Source organism: Oryctolagus cuniculus, chromosome 9 (assembly GCF_051225735.1).
Source record: "Oryctolagus cuniculus isolate XC-2025 breed Fujian yellow rabbit chromosome 9, ASM5122573v1, whole genome shotgun sequence".
In the NCBI taxonomy this organism is placed as follows: domain Eukaryota; kingdom Metazoa; phylum Chordata; class Mammalia; order Lagomorpha; family Leporidae; genus Oryctolagus; species Oryctolagus cuniculus.
Window position 1 is genome coordinate 99,338,220 of NC_142875.1, and position 20,009 is coordinate 99,358,228.

Below are 20,009 nucleotides of genomic sequence, written 5' to 3' on the forward strand. Positions count from 1 at the left end.
AAACCCTACTGAAATAAAAAGAGCTGTTGGACCTAGATGCAGAAGACAGTAGAAAGTGATGATTGCCCTAGCTGCTGTGCGACTGGTGCTGGAGAAAGTAAATGTGATCTGTTATTTAGATTATGTCTGTCCTTTCTTCTGGGAGTGCAAAAGCACAGTGGCGCTTACGTGGACCTAGGAAATTATTTTTCGCTTTACATGATTTGGTGTGACCTGTTTGTTGCTGAAAGAAGCAAATTATAAGAGACAATCAAATAGTGCTCTGAGAAAAAAATTTATTTCATTACATTAATTTAGGTTTTTATTTTTTAATTTTGATGCTATGTCACCAAAAAGATACCTAAATAGAATTGCAATGATTAAACCTTGGCCCTTCTTACAGTTTCTTTCCAATTTTAGTTACTCAAGATGAGTGAATCGCAGCAGCAGGCTGACGTTTGCTTTGAAAATCTGCACTGATGTCTAATCTTTCAAGCTCCACTTCGGAGTGATGAGTGCTCATTATAGGATTTATCTACCTAAGCCCTCTTGAGTTGATTTTAAAAAAGAAAAGGAAAATTGAGATGTCCTGAAAAAGAAGCATTTCTTTATGCTGACATGTTTCCACTGTCTTTAAAAATTTATCTTCAGTTTTAGACTTGTTATCACAGCTTAGGATTACTGGAAACTTAAAAGCCGTTGCCATTGAAAGAATATAACCAATCATTGTACATATACCTCCTCCACAAGTCAGTCCTAACTATGTTGATACGTACAATTCACTTGTTTTTGTAGAAATATTCAGCATTGTTAAGAAACATATGGGAATGTGAGCCAAATTTTAATAGACTGTAAGAACATTTTGTAAATTCCCCACCCAAGGAGCACATTAATTATTTAAAGTATCATTTGCTAATTTTTATTTGTTCACATAAGCTCTTGGCAGTGTTGATTTAATGGGAAAATGTGACAATATATTAAATCAAGAAAACTAGTAAAGTCCAAAGTTGCGTTGTGGAAATGTGTTTCTTCTTGGAGCTGCTGTGTGGGTCCTTCCTAAGGCCAGTAGCCTAAGATGGCAATAGCACCTGACCATCCCTGCATTTAATGCAATGCTAAGTGGAGTGGTACCTGTTACTATTAGGTTGTATCAAGAATCAGCTGGGTTTTCATGAATAGAATAGAAAATATAATCAACACTATTGTGTAAGGCATATGTATTTAAATGGAGGCTAAAAAGTTTCAAAATTTTAAGTTCTTTCTTCGACAGCGTCTGATTTGTTTTGCAGTTATAGTCTATTAGGACTAGTACCTGCCCCTTTCAAAGAAACTTGGTGGAGTTAAGTCCATTGTCCCTCTCTTCCTAGATGCCATCAGACCTTGTCCACATGAGCCACTATCAGCCCTGCTGCACTGCACCAGCTTCCGCATGTTGTTCTCTGCTCTAACTCAGCCCTCCAACTCTTCTGAGCCCTCTTAGGTCTCCCTGGGAAGCCACTAAAATCCACAAGTTCCCATATTCATTCAGTCTCTCATTCAGCAGGTATTCACTGAATGCTGCCATGTGCCAGGTTCTGGCACATACGTTCTTTTCTTTTAATGAACACACAAAATTGTACATATGTGTAAGGTATTATAAGATGTTTCTATACAGGTATACACTGCAAAATGTCCAATCAGGGCAAAGCTACCTATCTCTTCAGACAGTATCTTTAATGTATCTTTATGGTAAAAATATTGAAAATCCTTTCTTGTGTTTTTTGTTGTTGTTATTTTTGCTTTAGAGAAATATACATATATTCTTAACCTCCTCCTTGAACCATCTTTTACCTCTGCCTGAAGTGTAATCTTCTATCTCCTCTGGCTACTCCCACCAGCGCTGTCTGGTGATACTTGTTTATTCTCAACCTTAGAAGTTGCATGTAGGACTCCTTTTTGTCTCCTGTTACACCTTTGAGCCATTATTTCATCACTTTCTTACATGAACCCTTACTTCTTTAAGGCTCTTGCCACTCAGCTTGTAGCATTGAAACTTTACATTGAAGCTTTTGTTGTCTCACTGAATACCTGCATTTGCTACTCTGTCCTCTCTATTCATTTAATTTCAGATACCCTAGACATGGTAATCTAGTTTACCTCCAGATTCATTCATTCAGACATCATCTCCTGTAAGCATGGTTCCCTGTCATTTTAGCTTTCTTGTTAAAGTACTCCAACTATCTATTTTTCACTATTATTGGAACTTCTATCTCTGTCCCTTTTGCTTTGACTTAATCCTTTAGTCATTTTTCCCCTTGTCTCTTTTTTATATATATTTTATTTTATTTAATGAACATAAATTTCCAAAGTACAGCTTATGCATTACAATAGCTTTCCACCCCATAACTTCCCTCCCACCCACAACACTCCCCTCTCCCACTCCCTCTCCCCATCCATTCACATCAAGATTAATTTTCAATTATCTTTATATACAGAAGATCAATTTAGCATATATTAAGTAAAGATTTCAACAGTTTGCACCCACACAGAAACACAAAGTTTAAAATACTATTTGAGTACTAGTTATAGCATTAATTAAACACCTAAGAGTAATTGTGTATTAATTACAGAGTTCAACCAATAGTTTTAAGTAGAACATAAAAAATACCAAAAGGATAAAGTATTAAGTTCTTTTTTTTGTTTGTTATATAGTTATTTTTTTTTTTGTTTAATAAATGTGAATTTAGAAAGTGCAACTTTTGTATTGTTGTGGCTCCCCCCCCCCAACCTCCCTCCCTCCCGTGGCCCTCCCCTCTCCCATCCCACCCTTCATCGAGTGTTTTTGGTTTTGTTTTTTGTTTTGTTTTGTTTTTGACAGGCAGAGTGGACAGTGAGAGAGAGAGACAGAGAGGAAGGTCTTCCTTTGCCGTTGGTTCACTCTCCAATGGCTGCCGCGGCCGGCGCACTGTGGTCAGCGCACTGCGCTGATTCGATGGCAGGAGCCAGGTGCTTCTCCTGGTCTCCCATGGGGTGCAGGGCCCAAGTACCTGGGCCATCCTCCACTGCACTCCCTGGCCACAGCAGAGAGCTGGTCTGGAAGAGGGGCAACTGGGACAGAATCCGGCGCCCCGACCGGGACTAGAACCCGGTGTGCCGGTGCCACAAGGCGGAGGATTAGCCTAGTGAGCCACAGCACCGGCCCATCGAGTTTCATTTTCAATTACCTTCATATACTGAAGATCAACTTAGTATATACTAAGCAAGGATTTCAACATGCTGCACTCACACAACCGCACAAGGTATAGAGTATTGTTCGACTAGTAGTGTTGTTTTTAAGTTTCATAGTAGAACACATTAAGGACAGAGATCCTACATGGGGAGCATGTACCCAGTGACTCCCGTTGTTGATTTAACAATTGGCACTCTTATTTATGACGTCAGCAATCTCCCAAGACTCTTGCCATGAGTTGTCTAGGCTATGGAAGCCCCTTGAGTTCACCGACTCTGAACTTGTTTAGCCAAGGCCGTATCACAGTGGAGGTTCCTTCCTCCCTTCAGAGAAAGGTGCCTCTCTCCTTGATGGCCTGTTCCTTTTGCTGGGGTCTTGTTCACCAGGATCTTTCATTTAGATTGTTTTTTGCCACTGTGTCATGGCTTTCCATGCCTGTGAGACTCTCATGGACCTTTTAGCCAGATCCGAATGTCCCATCCCCTCGTCTCTTGATTCCGCTTAAATTCCTTAGTCTGTTATTGTAATTATTCTGACTTTTTGTAAAAATTTTTTTTATTTGAAAGAGTTACAGAGAGAGGTAGAGACAGAGGTTTTCCATCTGCTGGTTCACTCCCCAAATGGCAGCAATGGTCAGGGCTAAGCTGATCCAAAGCCAGGAGCCAGGAGCTTCTTCTGGATCTCCCACATGGTGCAGGGGCCCAAGGACCTGGGCCATCTTCTACTGCTTTCCCAGGCCATAGCAGAGAGCTGGATCAGAAGTTGTGCAGCCAGGACTCAAACCAGTGCCTACATGCCAGTGCTGCAAGCCGAGGCTTTAACCTGTTGCACCACAATGCTGGTCCCTATTCTAATTTTAATATCCTAAATCTTCTTGCTCTTATTTAACCAGATCCCTTTAGTACCTTCCTGTTGCAAAACAGGACAAAAGCCAAAATCCCTAATATGGTCCTTAAGACCCTTCTTCATCCTTTTACTCCCTCTTCTGCTGCATTGATATCCTTACTCCCTTGTTCCCAGGACTTGTGATATTTTGATCTTTTGTCTTCTTTTTTAGGTGTGTATGTTTTCCTACCTCAGTGCTGGTACATATGTGGTAGTCTAAGCTGGGGTGCCCTGTCCTCCCCATCTGCTCTCTGCTCCTGCACTGTTTTGTTTTGCATTATGCCTTCAATGCATGGTACTCAGTACCTGGCACAGGATAAGAGTTAGGCATTTGGGAGGATAGAAGGGAAGGGAAGGGAAGGGAAGGGGAGGGGAGGGGAGGGGAGGGGAGGGGAGGGGAGGGGAGGGGGGAGGAAGGAAGGAAGGAAAGATGGAAGGAAAGATGCAAGGATCTGTATAGGAGCCTTCCCCAGAGTGACTCACTAGACACACTGTAATTGTGGAAAGTGGCCTTAGGATGTTTTTGGTGAACATTGGTACTTTGTAGCAAAGCTGCATCCACTGTGAAAACAATGGAGTCAGACTGCCCTGTTGCAGTCAGCCTTGCTGCTTCTGTCTGTATGGCCTCTAAAGCCATTTGTTCTTCCATAGAAATGAGACTACCCTATAATAGCTAATACCTGCCTCTTAGGATTGTGGTGAGGTCTTCAGGGCATGACAGTATCTATAAAGCAGTCCAATAATGTTAGTTATTATTATAATAGGTGCTATTGCATATCTATAAAGTAGTGTACACACACTGTTAATGAGGATCTTGTCATTTTTGCTTTGGCAAAAAGTACATAAACCTCTATAAGGAAATGTAAATTCAGATTCCTGTTAGCAGTAATTATGAGATACGGAAAGACATCTGTTAGGAGCGCATGATAGAATTTCCATGGGCAGGTCTGTTATGTGTTTCTGTTCTCACTGACACTTCAGAGATGCTCATCCTCCCACCAGCCCGGTAACCCACTCGCTTGCTTGCTTGCTTGCTTGCTTGCTTTCTCTTTCTCTCTCTCTCTCTTTTTTTTTTGTAATAGTGAAACAGAGTGTGTCAGTCTAGGATTTTGTTTGACTCAAGAAAACTTTGCTAGTTACAGTCACCCTGGCCTACTTGGCGACTCAGAAACATCTAGATAATATTTTTATACCACTCCCTATTTTCTTCTAACCATTTTCTTCCTTTGGGGACTTATGCCTGTGACCCTCCCTAGAAACTATAATGAGAGATTTCATAAAGCAACTTGGAACTACAAAAAAACTATTCTGCTCTCTGTTGCGGAACAGAAGAAGGTGGGGAACTTGAGGGTGCAGGCGATGCCAGCACCTGAAGCACTACTTGTGGCTTTGCTCTCTTAAGGAAAATAGGTCTGTGGTAAAGTCATAATTTGTTCCCTTCTTACTCTCAGTGAAAGTTTATTAGCTTCTGATTTAAGCAAACCATCTGGTCCTGCTGGCGCAGTCCACTGTCAAGCTCTGTGCTTTCTCCGTAATATGTGACTGGAGGCAGTTAAGTCACATACTTGAATCTCAGCTCTGGCCTGCACCTTTCTGCATGTCTTAAAACTTCTGCTTTGGAAAATCATGCTGTGACCTGGAGCACATTTTTAAGTTATGGAGAATTTCTTCATTGTTCAGCGTGAGGTTTATCTTTTTTTCCTTCTACTCTGCTTTGTTACCTGCATTTCTCAGGGACTATACTCAATACTGTACAATTGCTATGTGGTAGGCATATAATGGAGTAGGTACCCACATACTTCCAGCTGAATTTGGTCCCCTGCATTGTGGGCACATAAAGAAAATGAAGTAATTCAATTTGATTTTGAAACTGTCTCCTTGCCTTTTAGCCAGAGATCAAATCAGATGGTTAATTAGAAATCCTGGTTTATGGTACTGCTCTTGCCTTAAATACTAGAGAATGCTTTAAAACTTACAATGTATGTGTAATGTGAGGCAGAAATATTTTGAGGATCTGGCACTCAGATGGATTGGAAAATGAATACAGTTAAGAAAACTGTATTTCATGAACATAAAATTTTGGAAGAAAAGTTTTGATTGAAAGGTAAAATCTATCTTTAAATATGGCAGACCAGGGAGCCAGCGCTGTGGCGCAGTGGGTTAAAGCCCAGCCTGCAGTGCTGATATCCCATATGGGCACCAGTTCATGTCCCAGCTGCTCCTCTTCTGATCCAGCTCTCTGCTATGGCATGGGAGAGCAGTAAAAGATGGCCCAAGTCCTTGAGCCCCTGCACCCATGTGGGAGACCTGGAAGAAGCTCCTGGTTCCTGACTTTGGATCAGCTCAGCTCTGGTCGTTGTGGTCATTTGGGGAGTGAACCAGCAGAATGGACGATCTCTCTCTCTCTCTTTCGGGCTCTACTTCTCTCTTTAATTCTGTCTTTCAAATAAATAAAATAATTCTTTAAAAAATATGGCAGACCAGGTGCCAGGCAAATAAGTTCCATGGAAGCAGTTGAAGATGGCTGATAAAATATGCATTCATAAGCTAACAAAAAAAGAAATTCTCAAGTCAGGATAAATAGGCAGAAAATTCAAAGGTAAGTACTTGGTGAACTGTTGAACTTTGAACATTAGTTTTGGTTTTTTTTGTTTTTTTTTGTTTTTTTATCTTGGCAGGACAAAACAGAATATCCAGGACAGCCCGAGGTGGAGAATATATTAGGCAAGCAAATCCTCCTCCTACCACAAGGGAGGGACTTGTGGCACACCAATTAAGACACCTCTTGATATGTCAACATCTTATACCAAAGTGCCTGGGTTCAAGTCCTGGCTCCTTGACTTCCAGCCCAGTTTCTTGATCATGTACATCCTGGGAGGCAGTGATGATGGCTCAAGGGCTTGCTTCCCTACCACCCACATGGGAGACACAGATTGCATTGTGTAGGCTTCTGGCTTCCTTGTGGCCCAGCCCTGACTCTTGTGGGCATTTAGAGAGTGATCCAGCCATTCACTCTCTGCCTTTCAAATAAACTGGGTGGGGGGGGGATTTTTTTCAAGGATCTATAAATCCCAAAGTGTTTCTTTGAAAATACTAAGAAAATTGACTCTCATTTGGTGAGGCTAAAAAGAGAAGAAGAAAAGCATACAACACACAGCATTTAGAATGATTAAGGATTCGTAACTGCTAGTCCTTCAGGTGCTAAAAAGACACCAGAGCTGCCACCTGGGATGGTGGTGTCACATGTGGCTGCTGGTTTAAATCCCAGCTGCTCCACTTCTGATCCAGCTCCCTACTGGTGTGCCTGGGAAGGCAATGGAGGATGGTCTGGGTGCTTGGGTCCCTGTACCCACGTGGGAGAACCTGAGGAAGCTGCTGGCCCCTGGCTTTGGACTTGCCCTGCTTCAGCTGTTGCAGCCATCTGGGGAGCGAACCAGCAATGGAAGATCGATCTCTCTCTCTCTCTCTCTCTCTCTCTCCTTTTCTCTCTGTATCTTTCAAAAAATCTTTCTTTCTATCTATCTATCTATCTTTGTGGGGAGGGAAAGATACCAGAATATCTTTGCAAGTACATTTGAAGATGTAAATGAAATGACAAATGCCAAGAAAAATGAAATTTAGCAAAGCCAACTAAATATGAAAAAGCAAATCTGAAGAAAATGAATCACTAATAAAATATCCCACAAATTTCAACCCCAGAGATTTACTTTGGTGATTTTAGGTAAGCATATATGGAACAAATAATTTCAATCTTACAGAAACAATTTTTAAAAATAAAACCAAAGATTTAATTAGGCTAGCATAACTTTATATTGAAAGTTGACTAATTATAAAAAAAGTTTAGGTGTGGCTCAAGTTTCTTATAGACATTAAGCAAAAATTCCTAAACAAAATATTTCCAATCTTAAATTAGTGTACCTTGAAAAGAAACATTTTCTTGAAGAAATTGGTTTTGTTCCATGTGTTCAAGGTTGGATTCACAATAAAACACAAATTACTATAATCTATCAGATTAAAAAATGATAGAAGAAAAGTTAAATGATCATCCCAAGAAATGTAGAAAATTGAGTGTATATTTTTAAAGAAGCTTGACAAGTTAGCAATGCAAGAGAATTTCCTTAACAAGTGATCCCTGTTAAAGTTTTATACAACTTCATGGATAAAATTTTTAAAACATTCCTTTTAAGTCAGAAATAAAATATAGGATATTTTATCTTCACATCTATACAATATTGTAGCAAACATTCTAGGCTCTGAAGTAAGACAAGTAAAAGAAAGGAATATAAAAATACTGGAAGGAAAGAAAGAAAACTCTCATTCAGTTATAATATAGTTGGCTGCATACTAAAAACTGTAGAGTTTATCATTTAAGACTGCTAATACTAGCCGGTGCCGCGGCTCACTAGGCTAATCCTCCGCCTAGTGGCGCCGGTACACCAGGTTCTAGTCCCGGTCGGGGCACCAGATTCTGTCCCAGTTGCCCCTCTTCCAGACCAGCTCTCTGCTGTGGCCCGGGAGTGCAGTGGAGGATGGCCCAAGTGCTTGGGCCCTGCACCCCATGGGAAACCAGGAGAAGCACCTGGCTCCTGCCATCGGATCAGTGCGGTGTGCCGGCCGCAGCGTGCTGGCCATGGTGGCCATTGGAGGGTAACCAATGGCAAAGGAAGACCTTTCTCTCTGTCTCTCTCTCTCTCACTGTCCACTCTGCCTGTCAAAAAAAAAAAAAAAAGAAAAAAGACTGCTAATACTGCTAATAAATTACATTTCTATAATCTGCATTGAGCAGAAATTTTCCATAATCTCAGGCAGGGGCTTAACCCATTGTACTACAATGCAGGCCCCTCATTAACTGTTCTAGAACAGTGCCTGGCATTTGATAACTTCAGTAAATATTTTTTGAGAAATTCAGGAGTAGCTAAGATACTCTTGGGGGAAAAAACAACAATAACCAAACAAGGTGAAAGGACTTAACTCTGTCAGGTATTGGTCCTTCCAAAGCTAAAATTGTGAAGACTCTGTGGTATTGGTACAGGAATAGGCAAATCAGTGGATCGTGATAGAAAGCCTGGAATAGTACTTAGATAATTGATATTCACATGAAGAAAAATGAAATTGGGACCTCTGCCTCAATATATATAAAATGTTTCAGATGAATTATGAATTTAATATGAAAAACAAGTCTTTAAAATCCTTAGAAATTTTATCAATCAGGTATTAAATAATAGCCACAGAGTATCAGTAACACTGTGACGGTTAATTTTATGTATCAGTTTAGGCCATGGTGGGTGTGCTCTGGTATTTAGTTAAACAGAATATTCTATCTGTTTCTGTTAGGGTACTTTGAGATGAGATTAGCATTTAAATCAATAGACTTTAGTCTTAGAAAATCTTTTCCTAATATGGTTTGACTTCATCCAGTCACTTGAAGGCAAAGATAGAACAAAAAGACTCAAAGAGTAAGAGAATTCCTCCTTCCTGACTGCTGCTTAACCTGGGCTTGACCTGCCCTTGACCTGGGCTTTTCCTGCCATGCATTCAGACTGAAACTGAAACCTCAGCTCTTCCTGAGTCTGAAGACTGATGGCCTTCAGATTGTAACCACACCACTGTCCTCCTCTGCTTGCAAGCTCACCCTACAGACCTGAGATTTATCAGCTTCTGAAACCACACAAACCAATTCCATGTTGAGTCTGCCTGTTTTTCTCTCTTTACACACACACACACACACACACACACACACACACACTGTAGTCCGTATATGTCTTGGTTCTGTTTCTCTTGAGAACCCTGACCAATATAATAAGAGCTTTTATTTCTCACATGCATTAGAGGTTAGCATGATTGGCTATGCTTTAAGAGTTGACTAGGGTGGCTTCATGTGACTAGTTCCAGCAGTGGCTACTCATTGTGTTGTTTGCTTGGCAATGGCAGAATTGCAGTTCAACCACACAGATTATAAGCTTCTGATTATAAGTTTCTGTCAAATCTGTTAACATCCATTGCCCAAAGCAAGTTTCATAGCTTTGCCAAAGTCAGCCTGCTGTGGCGATCATAAGACCATAAGATACGGATGTACACCATAGTTAAGGCCACTCGGCCGGCCCCGCGGCTCACTTGGCTAATCCTCCACCTGCGGCGCTGGCATCCCGGGTTCTAGTCCCAGTTGGGGTACCGGATTCTGTCCTGGTTACTCCTCTTCCAGTCCAGCTCTCTGCTGTGGCCCAGGAAGGCAGTGGAAGATGGCCCAAGTCCTTGGGCCCCTGCACCCGCATGGGAGTCCAGGAGAAGCGCCTGGCTCCTGGCTTTGGATCGGCGCAGCACGCTGGCCATAGCAGCCATTTGCGGGGTGAACCAATGGAAGGAAGACCTTTCTCTCTGTCTGTCTCTCTCACTGTCTAACTGCCTGTCAAAATAATAAAATAAAATAAAAGGCCACTCATTCTGTCTACCAATTCTAAAGTCAAGTAGGAAATACCATATACATTTGGGTATAAGAAAAGATTTCTGAAATAATGTGTAAAGTTACAAATCCTAAAATAAATGCTTGATAAATCCAGTTATGTGAATATGTTTCTAATCTTTTGGAAGAAGATATCTTAATGAAAGGAAAAGATAACCCATAAATTGACATAAGATGCACGTGTAATTGATGAAGATTCTTCTTTATAATAATATATTCATTTATATGTTTATAATTCCTCAAATCAATGATAATAAGAAAAAAGCACAAAAAATACAGCTGGGGTTTTTATAGGTGTTATGTTGAACCTGTAGATGAATTTGGAGAGTACTGCCATCTTAACATTTTTATCCATGAATATGAATATCTTTTAAATATTTGTCTTTAATTTCTGTTAACAATGTTTCATAATTTTCAGTATACATGTCTTACATTTCTTTTGTTAAATTTATACCTACCTATGTCATTTTTTTAAGAACCATTATTTATTTGAAAGGCACAGTGACAGAGAAAGAGGGGGAGACACATACACACACAGAGAGAAACAGGAATCTCCTATCTACTGGTTTACTCCCCAGATGGCTTCAGTAGCTAGGGCTGGGCCATCTGAAGCCAGGAACCAGGAGCTCCATCTGGGTCTCCCACATGGGTGGCACAGGCCCAAGTACTCAGGCCATCTTCTGCTGCTTTCCCAGATGTATTAGCAGAGAGCTAGATTGGAAGTAGAGCAACTGCGATTTGACTGGAGCTTGTATAGGAAACTGACAGTGCAGGCTGCATCCTAACCCACTGTTCTACAACAACAACCCAGCAGCTATTTAATTTTTAATATTATTTTAAATAGAATTATTTTCTTAATTTTATTTTCATTGCTCAATATGCATATACAATTGATTTCTGTATATGATCTATTGATCTTATGTACTGCAACCTTCCTGCACTTTTTTTTATAATTTTTTTCATTCCATTTTCCATGAACTTTTTTTTTTAAAGATTTATTTATTTTACTTGAAAGTCAGAGTTACACAGAGAGAAAAGAGGCAGAAAGAGAGGGGTCCTCCATCTGCTTGTTCACTCCCCAGATGGCCGCAACCATCTGCGCCGATCCAAAGCCAGGAGCCAAGAGCTTCCTCCGGGTCTTCCATGCGGGTGTGGGAGCCCAAGCACTTGGGCCATCCTCCACTGCTTTCCCGGGCCATAGCAGAGAGCTGGATCGGAAGTGGAGCAGCCGGGTCTCCAACTGGGACCCATATGGGATGCTGGCACTGCAGGTGGCGGCTTTACCTGCTATGCTACAGCGTCGGCCCCTGCACTTTTTTTTATAGTTGATTTTCACTGTAGTCCTTAGGGTTTTTCTTTCTACAAGAGCATGTCATTTTCAGCTATAGTTTTATGTCTTCCTTTCCAGTGTTGCTATCTTTTGATTTTTGTCTGACATAATTTTCCCAGCTGTCAGCTTGAATACAGTGTTAAGTAGAATTGGTAGGAGCAGATGTCCTAAACTTTTGATTGGTTGTAATCTCAGAAGGTAAACATTCAGTCTGTTGTTATCCATGCCCTTCATCAGTTGAGGAAGTTCTTTTCTCTTCTGAGTTTTTTTTTCCTATTTCTTTTTTAAGATTTAGTTTTATTTACTTGAAACATAGAATTATAGAGAGAGGTAGAGAAAGAGAGAGAGAGAGGCCTTCCATCCACTGATTCACTCCCCAAATGGCCACAACAGCCAGAGCTGCGCCAATCTGAAGCCAGGAACCAGGAGCTTCTTCCCGGTCTCCCATGTAGGTGTGGTGGCCCAAGGATTTGGGCCATCCTCAGCTGCTTTCCCAGGCACATTAACAGGGAGCTGGATTGGAAGTAGAACATCCCAGACTCAAACAAGAACCCATATGTGTTGCCGGTGCTACAGACCAGGGTGTTAACCACTGCACAACAGTGCTGGCCTCATGAGTTTTTGATTATTTTTCTGAACTGATGTTGGAAATTATCAAATGTTCTTTCTACATCTATTGAAATGACCATGTGATTTTTTTTCATCTTGTGTTCTATTGATAGAGTTTATTACATTGGTTTTTGTATTAAACTCACCCTGCATTATTAGAATAAATTACAATTTTTTACTTGTATTCAGTTTTCTAGTATTTTGTTGAGGATTTCTGCCTCTGTGTTCATAGGGTATCCATTCTTCTTTCCCTTCTCCCTCTCTCCTTTTTAAAATATGCATGGAAAAGCATAATGTAAGAAAGCTAGCATATTCCACTTACACAAAGTTTATAAACTTTTGTTTAGTATGTCAGAGGTGAAAAATGAGTGTCAAAGTAAGTAACAAAGTAAGAATGCTGATTACCCACGACAGGGATTTAGGGAGATACGGTTGAATAGCTGCACTTCCAAAGTGTTTGATAAATTCAAAAAAGATAGATACTTCCTTTATGATTTAGAGCTCCTGAAAATGGAGCCTATCCATTACTGATTTTGTGTTATAAAAATATACCTTGGTGCACAGTTTGTACCCAGTTTTAGACAGAATTTTACAAGATTCTCTCTCTCTTTTTTTAAAGATTTATTTATTTATTTGAAAGTCAGAGTTACACACAGAGAGAAGGAGAGGAGAGGAGAGGGGAGGGGAGAGGAGAGGAGAGAAGAGAGGTCTTCCATCCGCGGGTTCACTCCCCAGTTGGCTGCAATGGCTGGAGCTGCGCTGATCCGAAGCCAGAAGCCAGGAGCTTCTTCCGGGTCTCCCACACTGTGCAGGGACCCAAGGACTTGGGCCATCTTCTGCTGCTTTCTCAGGCCATAGCAGAGAGCTGGATCAGAAGTGGAGAAGCTGGGACTCTGCTGGCACTGCAGGTGGCAGCTTTACCCGCTACCCACAGCGCTGGCCCCTACAAGATTCTCATAAAATGGAATCATTCTTATGGACAGTTTCTAGAAGGGCAGAGAGTGATACATGTTCATGTAAAGCTTACACATATGAATACTTTAACTGGAGGAGATCTGAGTAACAGTGTCTTTTAGTGGCAGCTCGACAGTGAGGATACTCTCAGTTGAGAACACTAGCTTGATCACTTTTGGAAAGTAATTCAGGGGCCAGAGAAATGAAATGTGTTCATTGTTAGTGTTTAGTAGCTGGTGCCAGTCGCCATAAAGACTTGGCTAGGTAAGAGACACTGGTACTCAGGGGTCTGTGAACAACACTGAATTGTCACGCTACAGTTTTCTCACCAAACCACTTTGTTCTGGTTTTACATGTGAGTCGATGCCTGGCAAATGCTACACCTCTCTACTTATCCCTCTTCCGCCTCCGAAAAATGTATTGTCACCAGGAGTATTGCTTTACGAGTAGCAACCTGACATAAACTGTCATTTTTGGCTGTTTGCTTACCTGGTTGAGGCGGCTTTAAAAAAAAAAAAGATTTATTTTATTGATTTGAAAGGCACAGTTACAGAGGCAGTGAGAAAGGGAGAGACAAAGAATCTTCCGTCCACTGGTTCACTCCCCAAATTGCTGCAACAGCCAGGACTGGGCCAGGCCAAAGTCAGGAGCCAGGAGCTTCTTCTCTGTCTCCCACGTGGGTGTAGGGGCCCAAACCCTTGGGCCATCTTCCACTGCTTTCCCAAGCCATTAGCAGAGAGCTGGATCAGAAATGGAGCAGCCTGGACTTGAACTGGAGTCCACATGGGATGCCGGAATCACAGGCGTCAGCTTTACCTGCTGTGCCACAGTGCCAGCCCTGTGTTACTTTCTGATGACAACAGATGTTTTTGTCAGCATTATTTCCACTTCTGAACTGAAGTGGTCATGTTACTTTAAATAACACCCAGAGGACTTTGAAGTGCTAGACAAAACATAATCCTTGTTTCCTTAGTTTCTTTCCTTATGTTTTAGCATACTTTTTTCTCTTGGGTGTTTTTTGTTTATTTTCTGGTCTGATTCTATCAAGATTATTTTCTATCCCCAGTTATTTTCAAACTATTGCATCTTTCTATCTTTTATTTCTTCCTGCCTTCCTTAAACAAACAAACAAAACCTACTTACCTGGTTTTATAGGAAGAACTTATCTAATTGAATTATAGCTGTTTCTTTAAAGAGAAATTCTTTTGAATGGTGTTAACAGTAAATTCTTGGTTTAGATGTATGCTGAATCTGTTAGTCAGATTTCTGTCTTTTATCTCCTAAAATCCTTCTATACGTATTTCTGGACTATTTCCAAAATAATTTCCATAATAGGATGACATAAAAGAGCACGACTTTTGGAAAATTTGACTTACATGTCCTAGCATATGCCAAAAAGAAAATTTAAGTTCTTTCTGACCCAAACTGAAAAGAATTATAGTGCCAGGGTGGCATTGTTTACCATATCTTCTTTTTAAAAAATTAATTAATTAATTTGAAAGGCAGAGTGATCAAAAGAGAGGGAGAGACAGATCTTCTACTTACTGGTTCACTCCCCAAATGTGCATAACAGCCAGGTCTGAGCTGAGCGAAAGCCAGGAACCAGGAACTCCATCCTGGTCTTCGACATGGGTGGCTTGGGCCAAAACACTTGGGCCATCTTCTGCTGCCTTCCTAGGTACATTAGCAGGAAGCCAGATTGGAAGTGGAGTATCTGAGACTGCTACTGGCTCTCTAATATGGAATGCTAGTGTTACAATCAGCATCTTAACCACTGTGCCACACCAACCAGCCTCTGCCATATTTTCTTATATGTATGTGATCCAGAAAGAGTACAGAGGTGTTTTTATTCATTCTTGTTTATCTTCAGTCTTGTGGACCCAAGAGTTTCTCATGCACAGTTCATCTGACTTGAATTGATCATGATATTCTGTTTTTCTGCTTTCCATATTTATCATAGGTGGAGGAGTTATTGATGGCCATGGAGAAAGTAAAGCAGGAACTAGAGTCTATGAAGGCAAAGCTGTCCTCCACCCAACAGTCTCTGGCAGAAAAAGAAACTCATTTGACCAATCTTCGGGCGGAGAGAAGGAAACATTTAGAGGAAGTTCTGGAGATGAAGTAAGTACTTATGGTCTTATTCTTCAGGGATATGCTTAGTGTAATTCTTTGCCTCATTGCTTTCACGCTTAGCCTAGTCTTGATGGTAAATTGTATTTCTCATTCTGTAGAACAAATTTGGTCAAATATTTAACAAATCCTGGTCAAATAGAATTATTTGTACCTCTTCAAAAAATTTTAAACACTCTAGCATATACATATGTGTACACATATCTGTGTCTGATTACTCTCGGAATTTTCTGAAATCTCCTGGAAAGTTCAGGTACACTGGTGTGGTCTTGAGGCAGGAGATGGAGAGGACTGTTGGTTTTGAGATCATATGATGAGTGAGCAATTCTTAAAGTACTTGTTATTACAAACATTTCCCAAAGTATGGCAGTAGAATGAACCTTCATATACCTGTCCCCAGATTCATCAGTTAACATTTTGCCACACTGGAAGTACTTTTTTAAAAGTTGTTACTTTTACCAAATCTTTGCTGTATGTTGCTTTCCTGAAGTCCTGGGATTGTAATCTCTTGGGAAGCATGTATCCATATGGTATGTTCACCACAGAAATAGACAGTTTCTTTCTGGCTAAAGTAAACTTTTTTTTCAATGCAACTAGCACTGTTTAGGTGACATCACTTCTTCCAAATTTATTGAACTTTCTGCCTATATAAAAAGGTAGCAGAAGAATGTGCCGTGATACCTTAGCTTGAGTTTCATGGGATGTGATTATTGTGTTGGTGTGGAAGCAACCTGAGAGTTGTGGAAGCAAATGTTTGGTGTCACTTGTGCATATGGTTTACTAGCCCACAATGCAACATTAGTAGATCCAAACCCTTTAGAAGAGCACTAGAGATGATGTGCTCTTGGGAGTAAAGAATACGTGAACCCAGAACTAGATCGATGTGCTAGGACAATAGAGAGAAGTTAGGAGTTTGCAAATAGGCTTGTTAAGAGCAAATTCCTAAAAGAGATCCTAGACACATTTTTTATCACTGGAAGCAAAATACAAGGTCTAGTATTTTATAGTATTTTAGAGGTGTAGTCATAGAGGTGATTTTTTTTTTTTTTTTTTTTTTTTTTTGTGTGGCCTTGAGTCAAATGATTAGATTTGAACAAATCTGGGCACCATTCCTAGAGAGCTGAGAAGATAATTAAATCATATCCCAAAGTCATTAAAACAATGGAGGAGGGCCAGTGCTGTGGCATAGCTGGTTAAGTCACAAATCTGCAGTGCTGGCATGCCATAGTGGTGCTGATTTGAGTCCAACTGCTCCACTTCTGATCCAGCTCCCTGCTACTGCACCTGGGGTACCAGTGGAAGATGGCCCAAGATATCACTGTTTCTCTCTCTGTGTGTAACTCTGCCTTCCAAATAAATGGGAGTAGGGGGTGGAGAAGGATGCAGATAATGTTGAGGACAACAAAGTATCATATAGATACAGATACAGATATAGATATTCCTAGGGAGAAACCAGTCTTGATAAAGTAACAGTAGGAGAGTACTTCAAATAGTGTGTGGCATAAGTAGAATTAAAAAGATAATGCAAAAAAATGGAAATTCATGCCTACCTTTTCCATAAAACATATTATCTGTGAACTTCTTGAAGACCTCCTCATAGATAAGCTTTGTTTTGTTTTTTTCTAAGCACTGATACATATCTTTTCTTGTCAGATCTTTCTTATTCAGCTCAGATAGCTGCTGGTAGCAAAAGAGTGATATTCTGTGTATTGAAATTTCCCTTTATTAAAATTAAAACTAGGGTAGGAAAGAAGTTTTTAAAGAATGCTTGAATGAGAATTGTAAGTTTTATTTTTTATTTTATTGTACTATAGTAGCAAAACTTTATTATGAGCTTCCCTTGTTAACTTAGGTTGGAAATTACATTTGGGGAAAATAATGTGATTAGTAAAAGTTAGTCACCCACACAATAATTCATAGCCTCCTTAAAAGATATAGGGGAGTACTAAAAGAATATAAAACTTCAGAGACACAAATATTAGACAGAAGTTCTAGAAATAGTATTAAAACCTAGCTCTGGTAGATGACTGATTTCTTTAATCAGCTTTAGTTGCTTAGGATCTTACTGTGGCTTAATGATGTTCCCAGATTTTCCACAGGGGTTCTGTCACACAAGTTGTACCGTATTACAGTGTTTAAAGCACTCCTTGCTTTAATTTGTACTTAAATTTTCCCTCGTCACTGTCTTTTATTTTACATTTCTTATTAAGATTCTTGCCCAATACCTTCTTTTTAGTAAATTGTCTCAGTGCTTTAGGCCTAATCCTCTATCAAAATATTCTTTTGAGAAAGTGGTACCTTGTATCTGGTCTCTGATTACACTGCCCTATAGCCAGTACATGACTCTACCAAGAACAGAGAGCAACAGTTGTTCTGTCCTTCCCATCTATTTGAAACCCCTCTACTTTTTAAAAAAATGTGGATATTTAAAGTTTGCCATACAAACACTAAGCAATGATTCAGCTAACCTCTATCAAAAACTATAAAATTAACATAAATACAGTGGTTGGCTCTGTGATACAGCAGGTAAAAGCCTTGACTTGCACTGCTGGCATCCCATATGGGCACCGGTTCGAGTTCTGGTTGCTCAACTTCCAATCTAGTTCCCTGCTAATGTACCTGGGAAAGCAGCGGAGGACGGCCCAAGTCCTTGGGCCCCTGCACCCATGTGGGAGACCCAGAACAAGCTCCTGGATCCTGGCTTCAGATTGGCTGAGCTCCATCCATTGCAGCCATTTGGGGAGTGAACCATCAGATGGAAGGCCTCTTTCTCTGTCTCTACCTCTCTCTCTAACTCTTTCAAATAAATAAAATACATCTTTAAAAAAGATGTAATTATTCATAAAAAAATATAAATGACTTGTTATTGAGTCTGATACACTAAATTTCAGTTCTTTTTTTGCCATGTAACTGAGCAAGGAGAGAGTCCTTTTGCTCATTTCTGGATTCTCCTGTCTGTATTTTGAGTAGGTTCTGCTAATCATGTGGCATGGACCAAGATATCTAGGCTTCTAAAAACTTGTTCAGAATTAATTTTGTTCTTAATTTGTGGAGAGGATTTGCTCCCTCTCTGTAGCATGTGCCTCGAATTACTTATGGTAACCAGTAGGAACATACTTGCTACATTAAAAGAACCTGCATCTGGTGCTAATGTTGTGGCTTAGCAGGTTAAGCCACTGTCTACTATGCCAGCATCCCATATATAAGCCGGCTAGATTCCCCGTGAGAGATTCCATCCACTTGTTCTCTTCCCAAATGGCCACAATGGCCAAGGCTAGACCAAGCTGAAGCCAGGAGCCAGGAGCTTCTTCTGGATCTCCCATGTGGGTGCAGGGGCCCAAACACTTAGACCATCCTTTGCTGCTATCCCAGGCACATTAGCAGGGAGCTGGACTGGAAGTGGAGCAGCCAGGCCTCCAACCAGCTCCCATATGAGATGCTAGTAGCAACTTTACTGGCTATGCCACAACGCCGGCCCCATCTCTACCACTTATTAACTCTGTGGCCCAAGCAAGTTGTTGCTGAGACTTTCCAGTTTTTAAGTGGTAATTTGATTATTTCTACTTCGTAAGAGTTTTCATAAGAATTAAATACAAAATTTAATATATAGAATGAGAACAGTGTCTGGTGCAGAAAGCACTTAATAGCCATTATTAGTTTGCTCTGTGGTTTTCCTGGTGATGATTTATAAGGAAATAAAATTATTCAAGTAAAATTTAAGAGGAGAAAGACACTATCCCACCTGTGGCTACCATGACAACCAGCTTCTTCTCTCTGGGGCCATTGCAGGACCCACCATCTTTAATATTTTCAAGTTATTGAATTACTGATAATAAAACAAGTGAACGAACTTGCTCACTGTAACTAGAGAATTTGAAATGTAGGAGTATGAGGGGGATGTACTCTGCAGAGAGATTGAGCCATGGCTGTGTGTGACTCTGGGTAAGAAATAGTCTTCTCTCTGGAAAAGGCAGTTAGCCTACTTGTATCGAAAATTCTTCAGCAGAACAATAGAATAGTCTAGTTTTCTGGAATAATCCTGACCTCATGAAACCAAGAGGAGTGATCTAATAGTTCTTTTCCATTCCTAGCAATTGGGGTTGCAGTTTGAGCGTCTGTTACAGATAAATGGTGGCCACGAGTTTGGAGAGATGTAAAACTGTGCTCTTGGTAGCCTGCCAGTGGTTCATTAGAAACATTTGAGTTGGTTAGCCAGCCCTGAAGAGAAGGAACATTTTTATTGGCAGATCCCGCAGTGGTTCTTCTTTTCCTTATGCTGTGGTTTTGTTAGCCATTATTTTTTTATTCCACTTTTATGGTAGCCTCTTTCCTTTAAAAGGAATGAAAGAGAATGGAGGAAAATAATAAAAATAACAACTGTCATAAATTTTAAGTATCAGTTGAGGTCATGAAGTTCACTATTAAGAATTCTGGATGATCTGGTTCACTCCTCC

General features: G+C 40.4%; 1 protein-coding gene across 13 annotated transcripts in view; it reads left to right on the forward strand.

Annotated features, from left to right (window-relative positions):
* ERC1 (ELKS/RAB6-interacting/CAST family member 1) overlaps nucleotides 1-20,009 on the forward strand; it is a 522,480-nt gene that overhangs the window by 273,145 nt on the left and 229,326 nt on the right. For all 13 annotated transcript variants that reach the window (XR_016213449.1, XR_016213450.1, XR_016213451.1 and 10 more), the window contains one exon: nucleotides 15,386-15,546. Coding sequence is in view for 10 of the 13 variants with exons in the window: in XM_089304491.1 (XP_089160617.1) it covers nucleotides 15,386-15,546 (161 nt within the window). In the remaining 3 variants the exon portion in view is untranslated. The remainder of the gene's footprint in view (nucleotides 1-15,385; nucleotides 15,547-20,009) is intronic.